This window comes from Strix aluco, chromosome 4 (assembly GCF_031877795.1).
Source record: "Strix aluco isolate bStrAlu1 chromosome 4, bStrAlu1.hap1, whole genome shotgun sequence".
Taxonomy (NCBI): Eukaryota; Metazoa; Chordata; class Aves; order Strigiformes; family Strigidae; genus Strix; species Strix aluco.
In genome coordinates this window covers 57,871,913-57,888,924 of record NC_133934.1, presented here as the reverse complement: position 1 = coordinate 57,888,924, position 17,012 = coordinate 57,871,913, and the positions used below count along the sequence as shown (strand labels likewise).

At 36.8% G+C, this 17,012-nt stretch overlaps 1 protein-coding gene across 8 annotated transcripts in view; it reads left to right on the top strand.

Moving 5' to 3' along the window:
* Positions 1-17,012, top strand: part of TBCK (TBC1 domain containing kinase) — a 112,296-nt gene that overhangs the window by 27,374 nt on the left and 67,910 nt on the right. For all 8 annotated transcript variants that reach the window (XM_074823222.1, XM_074823227.1, XM_074823219.1 and 5 more), the window contains 11 exons: positions 3,616-3,730; positions 5,264-5,337; positions 6,428-6,569; positions 7,820-7,880; positions 9,152-9,213; positions 9,739-9,800; positions 10,515-10,663; positions 11,675-11,813; positions 13,231-13,330; positions 16,202-16,251; positions 16,613-16,742. In XM_074823222.1, the coding sequence (XP_074679323.1) occupies positions 3,616-3,730; positions 5,264-5,337; positions 6,428-6,569; positions 7,820-7,880; positions 9,152-9,213; positions 9,739-9,800; positions 10,515-10,663; positions 11,675-11,813; positions 13,231-13,330; positions 16,202-16,251; positions 16,613-16,742 (1,084 nt within the window). The remainder of the gene's footprint in view (positions 1-3,615; positions 3,731-5,263; positions 5,338-6,427; positions 6,570-7,819; positions 7,881-9,151; positions 9,214-9,738; positions 9,801-10,514; positions 10,664-11,674; positions 11,814-13,230; positions 13,331-16,201; positions 16,252-16,612; positions 16,743-17,012) is intronic.

Here is a 17,012-nt window from a genome sequence, read left to right as displayed (position 1 = left end):
CTGAACTTGCTCATATCAACTTGTAGAGGTTTTTTTTTCCCCTCCTACTTAAAAGAATAATTTCTGAGGGAGGAATTCAGTTATCCTTCATGCTTCCTTTGCTATGGTTACATTCAAGTTACAGACCTAAACCTGGTATTTGTTTTAATCCTTATAATTTTTCAGTTCTTAATTTCTAGAATGAAGGAACACAAAATGACCCCTTTTCATGGCAACATTTCTTCTTCTCCAAACCAGGAAAAAAGCAGGCAATGATTAAATCCAAGCAGCTTGATTTTACATCAATGTGCAATCCTTTCACTTAAAGGGAACCCCTTTTCAAAAGCCTGAGTAGGCTACAGCAGAGTAGATTTGTTGGTATCCAGATTGAGAATTAAAACGAAGCCTGCTCCTTGAAACTGCGCTAGTAGTTGTGGAGAGATCATGCCTTTTTATCTGCCTGTGAATTGTTCCTTTTGCAGAGGAACTCCTGTTGCTTCTCTCTTTCTCACATTTGTGGAGAGGAAAAGAACCTTAAAACAAGCCTTGTTAGGAGAGCTAGGAAACCGAAGACAACCAGTGTCCCTCCAGATCTGCCAGTGGTTGAAGTGCATGTCACACTTTCATGCTTTTACTTACTGCCTCATACCATATCTGCCCTGAGCAGTGGAATGATTCACTTCACAATAGTTTAAAGTCACGACCATGATGATGAGCTGCTGAGATGAACAGGGTATTTCATGCCATACAACTGTTGTTACGGCTCTTGTTAGGTCAGTGGTGTAGCATAGTTGGTGTTGAACCTGCCACACCTTCATTGGGCCGCCATGTCTCCTGTGCTGTTTCTAGTGCTTTTCCTGTTGCTGTTTTTCCCCACCTCCTGTTAAAGGAGGGTACTGAAACCTCTGCAGTTCCAGAGCCCCAGTGGCTAAACCATCCCTCTAGATCTATCATAGTTTGACACTAGCTAGTCTATTGAAAAATAGGCTTCCAGATAATCAGGGAAAACAATACCCTAACATTGGGTATTGTAAATGTCCTCTTCACTTAGGACTGTGTTTTCTTTTTCTACTTATGGGGGCTTTTTAAAGGTTACCTTAATCTGAAGCTTGGAAGAAGAAGCTTCATGAGTGCGCCTTCTGCACTTGCCAGAACCCCATTGCAGTGCTGTGTTGACAGAGTTGCTGTAGAAGCTGGGAGCTGAGCCCCACTGAAGCAAAGGGTTAGCCTTGGTAATGATCTCCAGTGAGGCAAGGGACTGCTTGCTGTTGAACTTGGCCTTGGGGAGTTTAAAGCAGAGAGATGTCTTGTACTCGATAACAGTGGTGAGTGTTGTTGCCAGGCCCTTTGCAGTTAAAGGCAAATCTCATGGGTAATAACCACAAACAGTGTGTTTTACCTAATAAATTAAATAAGAACTAGATAATCTGCAACAGCACTATGAAGAGCTTGTTACACAGCGTTCCCTCTCTCCTGGGGAGGTGGTGTACATGCTTCAGCTTGAGGGTGAGGTACTTGGCTGAACACTTCTCCCCAGCAGGGTGGCATCAAGAGTTTAAGAACACTGAGAATTATGTGCGACGAAAAATATGTGTTGCTGGTCGTTGTAATGCCATGGACGACTTATCTTGAGGAGCAAAGAATCCAAAAGCAGTATGTTCAGGCATTTGCCCGGGTTCTATTTTTATGAATTGCAAGAGAACATGGAGAATAAATGGGTGTCTGAGGGCCCCTAGTGCCGCCGGAGCACACTGCACTCCTCAGGCACAACGGTCGCAAAATTGCACTTTATATTTACTTTGATTTTTTTAATACAAAGAAACACCTTTTAGGCTAAAATACCTCATAATGTACTAATTGTTCACATGCAATTGTTTCCTTACTGAAAACAGGAATTCTTCATAATCTATTTTTCATGTCTTGTTTTGCAAAGTTCTGCAAAAAGCGAGAGAAAGGATTCTGTTTGCAACCATTATTGTTAATATTTACGTTGCAGACAAAAAAAATGTACAAGGAAGATGAAAGCTTGTAAGGTAAATTTTTTACCACAGTTATATCTCAGCCCAGGAATGACTGGGAGGAAACACTACACAGCTAGTGGTGTCTGATGCTGTGGTGTATTGTATAACTTGGGGGTGGGAGGGATGGGAAAGAAAAAGTGCCAGTGAGAGAGGAGAGAGATAGTTGTGGGATTTTGTTTTGTTTTTGTGGTTATTAGCCATGTGGTTTTGGTTGAATTGCTAAGACCTTGAGAATGACTTCCAAATGCTATGATCGAGGATACAGCAGTGTGGACGTATGTTACAATAGATTCCCTTGTGCTTAAAATTTCACTTAAAAGTGTATCTTCACAACTAGAGTAAATTAGTACAGAGCTCTCCTAGGAAAAAGGTTAGAGTCTAGAGAATAGCTCCATGTAAGGTAACTTAATGGTGGCCTCAAACTATTATTGAAACAGCTCTTTTCAGTATTTCTGTGTTGCCTTGGAATTGTGGCTTTTGTCAAAATCTAGCAATTTACTCTCGTTACAAAGTTCTGGTATTCCATCAGGTATAAATAGCAGCTAATAAAGCTTTAATTTATTAAATTTTGGTGTTTAGTCAGTTGGTTGGCTTGTCACTCTTGCCAGTCTGTAATGCTCCCCTTCATTTTGCTGTTACACAAATTTTTAATAAGAAAGAGAAGGTAGCGAGCCTTGTCCGGAATTGTGTGTTATTCTTTAACAATGAAATTAAAAAATGGGGATGCCTTCATAAGTACATATGCTTTGTTTTCTGGACACTTTGTAAACCAGTGCCTTCGGTGATAAATTTGCCAAACAGGCCTGAAATGTGCTCTGAGGTGGTGTGGGTGGGAAATGAGGAAGGTAACAAGTTAAAAGGAATCTTTCTGGGGGACATCAGATCTGTGCCTTTTGTTCTTACTTTGGATGCGCTTTTGAAGCCTAATACTGGTGGTCTCTGTACAAATTCCTCTTCACTTGTTCACAAAAATTCCTCTTTAGAGTTACCAGCACTTGTAGTAAATGGTAACTTCTGTCAAAATATATAGTTGTGTCAAAATGATCTGGATGGTAAAGTTCACCATTTCAAAAGACAGTAAGGTTGTTGCTTCCAAGGTTGTAAACCAAAATGTGCTGAAAATTAAGTTTTCTGCCCTTTCTTTTGTTTCTTGTTTTAGATGTTGAGATGACTGAAGACTATATGCGTGATCTAGCCATGCCTCTGCACTATCTTCTAGCTAAGCCCCAGTTAACATCTGAGTTTCAAAAGCTTTTGTTTAGTTGAACTTCGCTGTGAATATCAATAGCAGACTGAGGAAAAGCAAATAAAAATAAAGGAGGGTTGGAATTTTTTTTCCTAATTAGTTGAGGTATATCTCATAGTTTCTATTGCAGAGAATATTTTATACTTTGGGGTTTTAAGGACCAATTCAGTGTGAAGAAACCTAGTTGTGGGGTATTGAGGAGTTGTGTATGGCTCTGAACATATCCTACTGTATTCAATATTGATCCCTTAAACTGTTCAGGAATTGTAAATGTCTCACTTGTGTTTGGAATAACTATGGAACAGTGCATTTTTACAAATTAAAAAGTGAAACATTCAGTATAACATTACTTTCTTCTTTTTTTCCCAGTTCTTCAAGGATCTTATGCATAGCATATGAGGTTTTGCAAGGCTTGCAATATATGAACAAACACGGAATGGTCCACCGAGCACTCTCCCCTTGCAATATTCTTTTGGATCGAAAGGTACACCTACAGGAATAAATCTATGGTTTTGGTTGGTTTTTGTTGTTTCCTCTTGCTGCCAACAAGTAGCATGCTATATTATCTTTGGAGATTGGGCAGTCACTGCCCTTCTGATGGGGGAAAAAATAGCGTATCTGGAAAAGCGTTGGGTTTGGTTTTTTTAGAACCACAGTTTTCCCCATTTCCTAAATTTCAAATATATTTCAAATTTTATTTTTCTCTTTTCTCATTTTCTTTTATCCCAAACTACTTTTTTCACCTTTTTTTTTTAAGGTGGTAATCTAAGTCTACTTGTCATCAGTCTAGTTAGTTACAAGACCTTCCTAGCTGTTTGAATGGGAAAATATTTCTTCTGGCTAATTAGCTGTTAATAATATTTCCTGTGTTTCATGGTGATCTGATACTTGACTTCTCAGATATTTTTTATATACTTGATACTTGCCTTTTAAGATAATTTTTAAAGTTCCAGTGTCTGTCAACTTTGTTGTCACAGACTGTTGAGTTGGCAGTGTGGATTACAGGTTCTGCTCATAAAAACTGAGAGAAATTAATAGCTGCTGTTGTACTCAGAGCAGTCGCTTCATCTGAACTGACAGCTAAAGAGCTTATCCTGTCTGCATAACCCCTCTCTCATTCCCCTTCTTACTCACTTTAGATAGAATAGCTGGATCCTCCCTTTGGAAGGCAGAAGGAAAAGAGGAAGAAGGAAAGGAGGAACAGTGGTTTTGACTTACTTGTAAACAAATGAAAGTCATAATAATGCTCTAACAAGCAAAAGCACTTCAGGGTTTTAAGATACTCCAACAGTCAAAAAAAGAGCAAAAGGGGGCCATGAGACCATAAACTTCTAAACTTTACCCCTGCACTTGAATAGCTTGCTGCTGTAGGCTTCACTATTGCACCATCTGCAGGCTGGCTCAGTATATTCAAAATCCATCAGAAACAATACATCAGTTTTAACTTCTATGCCTATTTTTTGTTGTTTTGGTGTTAATATTCTGCCTCCACAGAACAATAGGAGGCACCTGGAAAACTGGTTTGAAATATGTGTTGATACAGTTAAGGAGAGCAAGACAGTAATGAGTTGATGGGAAGGACTGGAGGAGCAAGGCTGGGTAAATGGAAAAGGTGAGGAAATAGTGGTGATGCTTAGGGAGTTCTAGGATTCAAACAGGATTTTGAACAGTTTTCAAACAGGAAAAATGTACAATAGAGTATTTAAGCCTTTTTAATTTACTGAAAATATACGGTAACTTACAAAGTTCTGATTTTCTTGTGTGTTCCAAAGGTGATTACTTAATGGTCTTGGAAAGTAAAAGCATTAGAAATAAGCTCCTTATTAACTTGCAGTGGAGTTCTGTGTAATCGATGAGATGGAAATATATGGAATATATGGAAAAGAATGACTTTTTATAGGTATCTCTTCTGATAGCTAATGCAAAAATGATTTTTACATTTTTTTTTTAACTTAAACACAGATTCTTCCAAGGTCAGAATCTGCTGCAATTGATCATTTATTTTTTTCCTTTTCAGGGACATGTGAAACTGGCTAAATTTGGACTCTACCATATGACTGCTCAAGGTGTTGATGTTGATTTTCCTATAGGGTAAGTAGCTACACAGTACAAATACATCAGGGATGTATTTTTTCAGGAAATATATTTGGTTTGACTAATCATCTTCAAAAATGTGTATGCACAGTTTATAGGTTGCTGTTTTAATTCATATGTGTTGCATACACCCCTTACACAGAAGCTTCTGATAATGCCACTGAATAGGTTATCATCCGACTAGGTAAAGTTAATGAAAGCCAGAGAATGGGTACCATGCAAGCATGTTACTGTAACTATGTGATGTCAGTCCTTATTGCCTAGACTTGCCTTCAAATGCAGCAGTTCCCTGTGACTCGGATTCTGGAGGTACAATCAAATTTTAAATTTAGGAAGAAGCACAATCAGTGCTTCACTGTTGTGCAACATTGTAGACCTCGTCTCTTCATAATTTTGTGATTTATTTTCACATGATCTTACTGTCTTGCCAAAGTGACACGCTGCTTTGCAGTGTTTCCTTGCCACTTTTTGTTCTTTTGAGGTGTCATGTTGTTTACAATTGAAATACTGATCTGATTCTTAAACAAATGCCCAAAAGAAGTAATGATGTTTCCCTTCAAAAGGTGATTTCAGATTTTTTAAGTATTATAATGAATTGTTGACAGAAAAATCGATAACGTTATTTTAAAATGATCTAGCAGTGGGTAGAATATGTCCTCAACACCTTTTGTTGCTTTTTTTACAAATTCAGAAGTTATTTGATGGGAACACTGTCAATGGAGGGGGATACTGCCACCACCCCCAAATATGGGTCTAGGATACATTTATTTAATGTGCTAGTGCTGAAACTCAGTACACATTTTCTTTGAGATATGTAGATACACTGTTTTGAAAGCTGCTGTTATTTCCTCTCACAAAAACACCGAACTAGTGATTAAGATTTGACTTTTTATGTAGTACACACTATGTATTTTGCGATTGAACTGAAACTTTGCTGCAACGTGTAGATATTGACTGAATAAAATAGAACCATCTGCATTGCTATTTCTAGTTTCTCAGAATGTAAAATTATTTTTATTACTGTAACTGAAAGATAGGTTTGTTTTGGATAGACAGAATATTACTTAATGTTGCTGCATCTTTCTAGGTACCCATCATATCTGGCACCTGAAGTAATTGCACAGGGAATAGTCAAACCAAGTGATCATACTCAGTGTGAGAAGCCTCTGCCTTCTGGCCCTAAATCAGATCTGTGGTCTCTTGGTATAATATTATTTGAGCTTTGCATGGTATGTAAGAGGATTATTCTCTTGATAGTGACTCTTGGGGATTAGTTACATTTTCTTGATTGCTCTTGAGTATGGGGTTCATGACACTGTGTCCATCACCCGAGTCCAAAAATCAGAATATGTTAACATTCTTACCTGGACAGTATTGGTGGTGGATTAAATAGTAGGATGCACATTGGCTTGATATGAGTATATGTGTTAACCATGAAGGGCAGCTGCCTGTTATGCCACAATGATGTGATTGCATGATCAAATTTGTAGTGAGCAATAGCTTCTGAACCAAGAAGTCTCTCTAGATAATTTGTTTTAATTGTGCTTTTAAGCATGAAATAACCATTGCTGTCATGCCCTCATTTTCCTTGGAAAGAAAGAGGAACTCATAAAGTTTCATGGAGAGGAGGAGAAGGGAGCATCTGCCTTATTGCCAGAGTTTAAAGAGCTTCTTCACAGAATTAAGGGTTTATTTGGAAAATGCTTATTTGACTGTAGAAATGGAACTGAATTCTGACAGCATAATCTTTAATATTTGTTTATGTTAAACTGGATTTCTTTCATTCAAAGACAGCAGCATTCTGTAGGGAGGTATGATCTAGCAAATACCTCGATATTTAGTCACATTATGTAAGATAAATTGTCAGACAATTGCATGGTCAAGAACTTGTTTTCTATAGTGTTTTATATGGTGATTAGATCAGGACATTGGAAATAGTGTTTTGCATATTCTGCTCTTCTGTAAATTTGCATAGTGTTCATAGATCATTATTCTTTTCAAGTATATTTTCTTAAAAATGCAATAATATTTTTTGAAGCACCTTTAAAGGGATTTTCAGATTACTTTTTTTGCACTGTGCAGTAATACAAGCTATGATGATTACCACGTTTAGTAATTAATTACCTTTGTTCATGCTCACATTGGAAAAAATAGTTTTTGAAAGCTGTTTTGTTCACTGAATTAATAATAAACCTGCAGGTTTGCTAAGGCAGCTTGGGGCTTTGTTTTGCTTTTTTTTCTTTGCATTTGTTCCCGTTAAGAGACATTATAAATTATACATTTTTTTTCTTTATGATGGCATGAAACTGTTTCTGCTATAGTTGGGGTAGATAACGTTTTCTGTTCTAACAGATAGTTTTCCTAAATCTAAAAGTGATATATAGAAGCTTATTTCACTGTCTTTATATATAGGTGGGTGTGTACACTATCTAAATATTTTTATGTATCAGCTGTTGATTTGATTTTCTTATTTATTTAGGGGAGAAAATTATTCCAAAGCTTGGAGATAGCAGAAAGATTGAAATTTATAATTATGTTAGGTAAGTAAAGCAATTTTTTAAGTTTCCAAGCAGTTCTATAATTAGAGTTTTACAGACTAGTCAGCTTGTGATGCTCGGAACTAAGGCACTTTACCTTTGTCAGCTTTCATCTCCAGGATTAAATAGGCATTTGAAGCATGGTTGCTGGTCTAGGGAAGGTGCAGAGGTGGGTGCCAGGAAAAATAACTTTGCAGAACAGCTATAAGTATGTTAGAGCAAGGGCATACTATAAAAAAGCATGCTCAGGAAAGGTCACACTGATGGTTATTTGTTGTTTTGTGTTGCAGGAGGTTTCTGAAATGTATTAGTTGTTGTATGACAATAAAGAAAACTGTCCCTGCACTAGTAGTGCTTGTGCACCAAATCCCAAGCAGGGAGAACTCAAATAGGAAGACAGAAAATAAAGAGAGCCAAGACATGTATCCAGGCTTTTGTTTCTGGCTTCCCCTACAAACTATAAAACATTACCGTAGATGTGAAATTTTTGATTAATGTAAATGAGTCTGGAAGTGGGACTATTTTCTGGCTTTTAAAATTGTGTTTCTTGTGGGGTTTATGTATAAACCATGGGGAGAGGAAGGGCATGAATTTGCAATATGAAGCTTTATCAGTTACTATTATCCAGAGCAAAGAGTAATACTGTTAAAGTTAGTTACTGTTAGTGGAAATATCTTTTTCACTCAGCAGTTAGTGCTTGGGTGCTGAAATTCTGACTGTTTTTGTAAGTGATTTGTTAACAAAGCTTCCTGAAGCATTTTGGTCCCCTTCAAGTTGCGTGCAAGTTATTGGTAACCTTTATCCACTGAAAAACATTCCTGATTTGGAAATTATTTTGTCAATAATGTGTTGAAAACAACTTATAAAATACTGCTAGAATTATCTGCAAGTAGCAACAAAATGAAAATTACTTTGAGCTTCTATATGCAGTTATTTTTAAGTTCTTTCAGGGGTTTGTTTTTTTTTTTTTTATAAGTGGAAAGACTGTTTTAATTTATTTGGCAGAGACTGATGCTCCAGATTTACTAAACCTGCAAAAAGATGTGTGCTGTTAAATTAGATGTGCTACTTTCTTAGGCTTCAATTTTCTGTCTGCATAGGTGATAATTTTAATTTCTAATTTTGAGAATTCACTTTCAGGTGATGTGGCAATGTCAATAAAAAGTTGAAGTTACATGCTTTTTATTGAGGTGGGGTTTTTACCTGATATTCTGTTTTAATTGGTATCACTTTTTTCACAGGCTCTAACTTTTTATTCTGTTTGTTTTTCAAAGGCTGTGTAGATGATATTGTAACTGTATTGGCTGAAGAACATGGTTGCCTTGATATTATTAAGGTTTGTGGAACTAGTTTGCTCTTTGATGCTGTCTTATCCAAAACATTTTATTATTGTTGCATAGTATTTCACACGTTTATTTATGTTTTTTCACTTATTTGGTCACTTGATGTACTGCAGTATGAGTCTGAACTGCATATTCAAGTTCCTTTCAAATAGCCAGTACTGGTAATATTCATTCTTTCCTAAAATTACTGTCCATCACAGTAAATGTGATAGCTCTCTGGATAGTTTAATAAGTTACAAAGTGTTGGGAGTTAAGTATTTTCTTCTAGCCACTTAGTCTTCTATCTGGTCCACTTTATACATTCTCATAGCGTAGGTTTATACAGTTCAACTTGTCCCCGCCCCCAGAATTAATCACTGAATTTTAACGTCTGTATATTTTGAGACATTGTGTAAAAGGATTCTGACTATTGCCCTCAAAGGAATAGTCTGTATGTTAAAAGTTAAGTATGAGCTAAGTGGCTTGCTGAATTAAGACAGTAATAAACAGACCTCCTCTATATTTTTCTTATGTTCCAGGACCTTTCTGAAAATATTATAGCTCTACTGAAGAAATGCCTTACATTCCAGCCTTCTAAGAGGCAAGTATTCAGTCCATGCATCTAGTGACAATATGAAATTAGAAGACCTGCTGCAGAACCTTTTTTGGAATACTGACAATTTGTGCTACCTATAAGAAATTCTTGGGTTTGTTGGTTTTCACTGTTTTAAAGGAAAAGCATTGCGGGGGCAGGGGGGAAGGTCTGTAGAAATCAAGTGTGCAAAACCTTTAAATTGAATCTGAGTATTTTGGGGGAAAACTATTCAGGCATTTTAGTTCTAAGTTCACAGCTTTTACTGATTCCATGTCTGGAAGTTGGTGGTGGTTACTATAGCTCTGTTGTAGCCAGAATTAGGGCTGCTTTCTTCAAATCTCTTCTTTCAAAGTACTTTTTTGTGATGTCGGTCCACCACAACTTTCTTCTGAAAACTGAAGTATGCTTTTGTTCTTTAATCAAGGCTTTGCACTTGCATTTTTCCATCTCTGCTTAGAGGAATTAAAGGGGCATTGAAATAGATGCCATGTATATTAAATAAAGGTGAGATCTGAACTTGGGGTGTAAGCAGACTGTGTGGTGTGTTATGCATCATGAATTGAACAAAATTGGTAGATGGTTTTGGTATAAAACTTTCTGAAATCCAATATAATTTAAAATAACTTGCCAATACTTGTTACTGGGGACATTTCTTACTGAAATGTAACATTTTTGGAAGCACTTTACTCTTAATGTTTTATTCTCTTTTCTTAATTCAAGGCCAACTCCAGAGGAATTGCTGCATGACAGTTTGTTCAGTGAAGTATCCTCAGTATATCCTCTTTTCCACAAACCTGCTGGTCTGTTCTCATCTTTTCCAAGGTGTGCTAATTTAACGCTTCCTGAAGACATAAGTCAATTATGTAAAGGTAAAAGCAGGTAGTGGGATAAATGTCATTGAAGGGGGAAGGAAAATAAAATGTTTTCATGTTTTCTTTGAATACTTTGTTGGAGAGAAACTATTAAATGTTACAATACTACATTCTTGTAGTATGTTGTTTAATGGGCAGAGATTGGGCAAACATGTTTTGAGGGATGTGTGCAAGTCAAAGGAGAGCATCTTGATTTTGTGTTTCAACCTCAGGAAATAGTTATCATTAGTATTCAAGTCCAGATTGGAATATCAACATCATTTTTTGCCTTTAGAATTTGGACATGTGCATGTACAAGGCAGATTTTTTTCACTAAATCGTGTTGTGAATTGACAATTGGATTCTGCTGGATCATAGCATGAGGTGATTTTTTGGAATATTGGAAAACTAAATCCTTCTGAAAGAGGTCACATTCTAGAATAAAAGATGACATTTCTAAGTTTTAAACTACAGTACGCTGAAAGTGTTACTGCTTTTAAGCCCTCATAAACTTTTTCTGATGAACTCAGATTTCTACACGTTTAGAAAATCTCGTTATACAATTTTTGGAGACTTAAGATTTTATACCTTGTTATTATGGCTATGGTATGTGAAGGGAAGATAGATTATAACTACTCATTATGAATCACTAGTTTCTTATTTTTACCCTTAGTGCTGTGTTGTGTACAAAATAGTGCTTGCTTTTGTTTGTTTGTTTTAAAGACACACAGGAAGCAAAAATCCACACTTCAATGTATTTATCCAATCGGTTCTATTTTCTGACACCAAGGCAACTGCAGAAATATTTGCTTTTTTCTGACTTCTGTCCATGTGCTCTTTCTGTAAATCTTCCTAAAGGGCACTTGCAAAGGGAAGGTCACTTTTCCTATAACTTCACATTAAGGTTGAGGACCTTTCAAGCATAATAACTTTTTTTTTTTTCCCCAACTATATGTATTTAGAGTGGTAGGAAGAAATACAAGCTGCCTAAAAAGCTGTAACTCATTTTTATGTGGTTTCCCCTAATAGATGAAGATAGTGATTACCTAGCAGAAAGATCAATTGAAGAGGTTTATTATCTTTGGTGTTTGGCTGGAGGAGACTTGGAGAAAGAACTTGTCAACAAGGAAATCATTCGATCAAAACCACCTGTCTGCACACTTCCCAAGTAAGGAAGGAAAAGCACTTCAAGGGAAAGGAGAATGGGTGGATAAGGCCACTGATTCTGAGAGAACATTTTGGTTTGGTTTTTAGTTTCAATACCTGTATATGTGAAAAATAGCATTCTTGAAGAGCAGGAAATCATGTCACTTCTCTTACCCAATTTAAGGCATTGTTTGACTGCCTTATATCTGTCCCCTACCTGCACTTCATATTGCTTTCTGAAATTTGAAGATACGTAGGTGCAGTGCAAAATACTGAACTGGAAGTCTCTAAAATTAGCACGCTTTCCAATAGCATTAAGTTTTAGTAAAAATGTCTCACTGTGCTTCAACAGCAGATTTGTAATTGTAATATAATTTAATACATTCTGTAGCAACCCCTCACATTCTGAATTCCCTTTCACGGAGCAGCAGTGCTGAATGGTCAGCCCAGTTATTCAGCAGATCAGCTGATTACTTTATTTTAAAATGCCTAGTTTTATGACTTAGAATTCTGTAACAGCATTTTAGACATAACTACTTTTATCTTACTGCTGCACACACTGCAATTTTATGTAGTCTATTCATGTTTTAATCCTACAATCTGATCTCAATAAGCATAGTTATGTGTCCATGTAGATAAATTTGCTGGTTCTGGGTTTTAAAAACACGTGAAGTTAGTGCACAGTCAAAGTGAAATATCTTGAAAAAAAAAAAAAAAGGTGGGACTAGATTTTAAGTGCTATTTTGGTGGCAAAATTAGAGTGAGATTTTGGAGAGATTGCCTCACCCATAGGTGAATGCATGTGGTTTTGAATTACAAGGGGAAAACATTTTTCATCATACTATTGATCTTGAAGCTGAGGTGTTAATTTCAAAAATGCAGTCTAACTCCATCTTTTAAGTGATACTGAGAATGTTAGCTTAATTTCTGGAAATCAATTTCATGTTGTCTGCTTTAAAAAGATCACCAAATAGACAATTTTTGTATACTCTTTCTTGGGTGCATTTGTATCCTTAGATGGACTGCAACAGAAAAGATCTGGGTCAGGCTTTTGCTTGTTTTTTGTCATGGTGGGAAATGGCTTTCATATGACAATAATGTTTTATTTTTGCTTTTCACAATAAATGACAGACCTGATCAAGGAATAAAAGGGAATATTAATCCCATATCTCATTACTCTTTCTTTGTGTGCAAACCAAAGTTATAGAAAACCTGAAATGGGGTTTTTTACAGCAAAAACTGTTTGAATAATTTACGGTGATTGTACATTCCCTTGATAGCAGGTTTCATGCCATGCAGAGTCAATACAGTATACTTCTAAGAGCTAGTATTTTGTTTTAAAGAGGAAACGCTGATTGATGTAAGAATCTTCTATTCTTTTCTAACTCAAGTCTTATGTTATAAAATGACCTGATTTTTTTTTTTTCTCCCTTTTGAAGCTTTTTGTTAGAAGATGGTGAGAGCTTTGGGCAAGGACGAGATAGAAGTTCCCTCCTAGATGACACAACAGTGACTTTGTCTCTGTGCCAGCTCCGAAACGTAAGAATACGATTGTGCACTTGTTCTTATGTCTTCACTGCAGAATCATTTGTTTAAAGGGAGTACAGAGCAGCAGCTCCTACTACTGTTCCTACAAATGACAGTGTTATGATTCCAAGGGAACACTTCTTGGTGTCTGAGTCAAATTGTGATTTATGCTATTAAATTGCTTTGTAAAAGCTTACTAAATTTGATTTATCTTCTGTCCCTCTATCCCCTTCCTGTGTCCCTCCCTTTCCTAATTTTTGTTACCTGCTTTGTTCTGGTGTAGCCCAAATAGTTCTGTAATACCTGATATTCTCCACGATTACTGAACTAATTGAACAGTGAGTGTCGTCTTGCATTCTTTAATTCCTGTCTGTAGGTGGCTCACAATATTCAAAAGAAAGATCAACTCAATTCAGTTGCAGCTTCTTAAAGGCTTTATACTTGAAGTTGGATACCAAGTTTCCAGGAGCTAATTACTAATCTTTGGAATACATAGCTATTAAACAACTAGTTCAAAAGGTGACTTCAAAGCGTTTTGCTAAAATGCAGTAATGCAGCTTTCTTCCATCTTCAGTAGAAAAATCAACAGATGATAACTCGTAATTTTGCCCGATGTAATGATCAGTCACAAGATTTACTGCATATGTCACTGAAATGTTTTAATTGTTCACATGTCTTCGCACTTACAGAGCTTTATTGCTGTAGAACTAGAAATTTATGCTGCACTGTTTGCAGGTTGCTTTTTTAGTACCAAATGAAATTCTGTCAGTCTTTATAAAAAACCTTTTCATATTATTACAGGGGTTAATTGTTTTGCTGATTAAGGATCCCAGTTAAACTTGGACACGAGAGTGAAAAGAGTAGGCATATTTTACTGGGGATAACTAAATAATGTAACAGAGTGATACAGAAAACATACAGGAAGAAAAGACAGAATAGTGCACTTAAAGTAAACAAATAGGAAAATACAGGGCAATGCATCAAATCATTACCACCAAAGAGAGAGAATAGTGATTAAGAAAGGTACATCACCACTTGCGTATGTTACCATCATCCAGATTTGCAGACGCTGGGGAGCCCTGGTTGCAGCGAGGATTTGGAGAGCCTGTCCCGGCAAGTGGGAAATCCTACGCTATGCGTCCATCCGTAGGTGAGGCATCCAGAGTCGCTGCAAGCGGGTCCAGCCTTATATACCAAAAATCAGCAAGCCAAAATAACTGGCACCTTTGTTTTAAGCGGAACATCTGGTTTCACTCTCACATTAGATTTCCCCAGAGCCTGGCCAGGGCGCAAAGGAGAAGCTAAGGGAGTTTCCCTGCTTATCTAATTTATTTATGTTCTTTTTAGAACAAGGCTATGCGTCTGGACCCAAGGCCGGACAGCTGGCTTCATGGCCTTGTTAACTAGCCCCTACACAAAGAGGAAGATACATTCGGGATAGACATGTTTTCATTACATTCATCATGAGTATATGATATCTAAGCTACATCTTTCGTTAATGAGCATACATATTGCGCTAATGTCTACATACGAAGTTAGCACCTTTGCCTCGAGGCCTGTTGTTCAGGCTTCAATACTTCAACACTTTAGCACTTTTTACATCAGCATAGGTGGTTTGTTATAACTTAGTACAATACCTTCTAGCACAATGGTTATCAGTTACAAAATGTACAGGATTCATCTATAGGTCAACTCTGGCTTGGGCCTATTGTCCAAGCCCTAGGACTTCATTAATACAGAAAGGAAGGCGACTCCTGAAGTCTTTATCTCTGCCACCATTACCTTAATTTTAGGGGCAATGTGGCAAATACTGTGTAAACATACTTCTTCAGTAGAACTCTGCATTACTTCACACAAAGACATGAAAACGGACCAAAGAACTGCGTTGTTTTGTTTGCTTGGTTGATGGGCTTTGAGGGATGGGGGGGTGGGGGGGCAGAGGTTAAGAATATATAACAGCTATTTTAAGGGTAATACGCACTGCAGCTCCTACTAAAAGGGCAGCTTTCAAAGCTTTTTTTAAAACACTTCATTCTGTAATTTTGGATATTGCTGCATACTTCTATAAATACAGCAGCAAATAAGTATATACTGAAGTTTTCTTTTGGGGAAGAAACAAGCCTGAACCTTGCAGTGTTAGTTGAAATAAATTTTTGAACTTATGCAATTCTTCAAACACCTTTTATAGAGCAGAGCATGATCCTTGTAATCAAAAGAGGATGAGTACTGAATGAACTGAGAATGAACTGTTCTGTCAATTCCAGGAGGAACAGGCTGTGTGCTGTATGCCTTTAAGTTAGGGATTGAACTGCAAAACAGAGCACTGCAGGGAGGATGGTATTAAACATTAATCACAATGCACCAAAGATGTCTGAAAACTTCAGGCAAAAGTCCAAGCATGCTTGTCTGTCACCTTTCCAGAGAGCGTCTGTATTTCTGTGCAGCTTTCAGATGCTGCTACTAAAAGGAACTCAAATTTGCATAACTCTTGAACTGATTGAAAACATAAAACCAAGTTGTGCAGTTGCTTTGCAGCTACTTGGATAGGAATTCCATGTAGAAAAACAAGGAAAAGAACTATGTAATAGTATTGATCTATTAATCCATGGCCCATGGCAGCTATTTTTTTATGTGGAAATACGTTTATGTATGAGACGAGTGTTCAGGCAGAACTTCCATCAACTCAGCCTGTATTAGCAAAAGTTTTTAGTGTTAAAGACTGTATGTTTCTTTGCTGATGGAGGATTGCGCTAATGCTTAGATCTCAAGGCACGCTATTAAATTTGGTAGATGAATTGCTAATTAATAGTTTTGTATTCCACTAAATATTTCCGCTTGAATTCTGAGCAGCATTCTGATAATTATTTTTATTCTTCATTTCAGAGACTGAAAGATGTTGGTGGGGAAGCATTTTATCCATTGCTTGAAGATGAGTAAGTGTGTGTGTAAGTTTGTACATATATAAAGGACTGAATTTTGAGTTATTAGTTCTATTTGAGTGGCACACTGCACAGCTAGACACAACTGCCTTCCAAAAGCAGACCTAACATGTCCTCATTTGGCTCTTAAAGTCAACGAGAACTGATAAACACTCTGCACTGGGTGAACTTAGGGCCCTGATACCAAACTGAGGATCCTAGCCTGTTTATCTGTTCTGGAAATCAACTGTTTCTGCTGAATATTCAAAATTATACATTTATACTTGTTTCTGGCTCAGAAATGCATCACAGGATATTAATTTTTTTCAGAGTGATTTGTATTTGTTCACTACTGCTATCCTAACTCTTTTTCCAGCCAATCAACTTTACCTCATTCAAATAGTACTAATGAGCTGTCTGCAGCTGCTAGTCTTCCTCTGATCATCCGGGAGAGGGACACAGAGTACCAGCTAAATAGAATTATCCTGTTTGACAGGCTGTTGAAGGTATGGAATCTTTCTGATGCTGAATAATTGGATTTGGTCTGTTAATTAGAGGGTTTTTAAAAGACCAAGTAATTGAAAAAGGAAGCAGAGATACAAGAGACCACAGCGGGAAGGGGGGAAGAAAACCCTGCATAAGATTGAAAATAAAATTATGAGAAATATGTCTTTTCAGTAGTCATGAATATAAAAGTAGATTTTAAAGTGCGCACGTGAAAATAGAGCTGCTGCTAATACCTGTTATTTACTGAAGAAAATATTTCTCATCCTTTA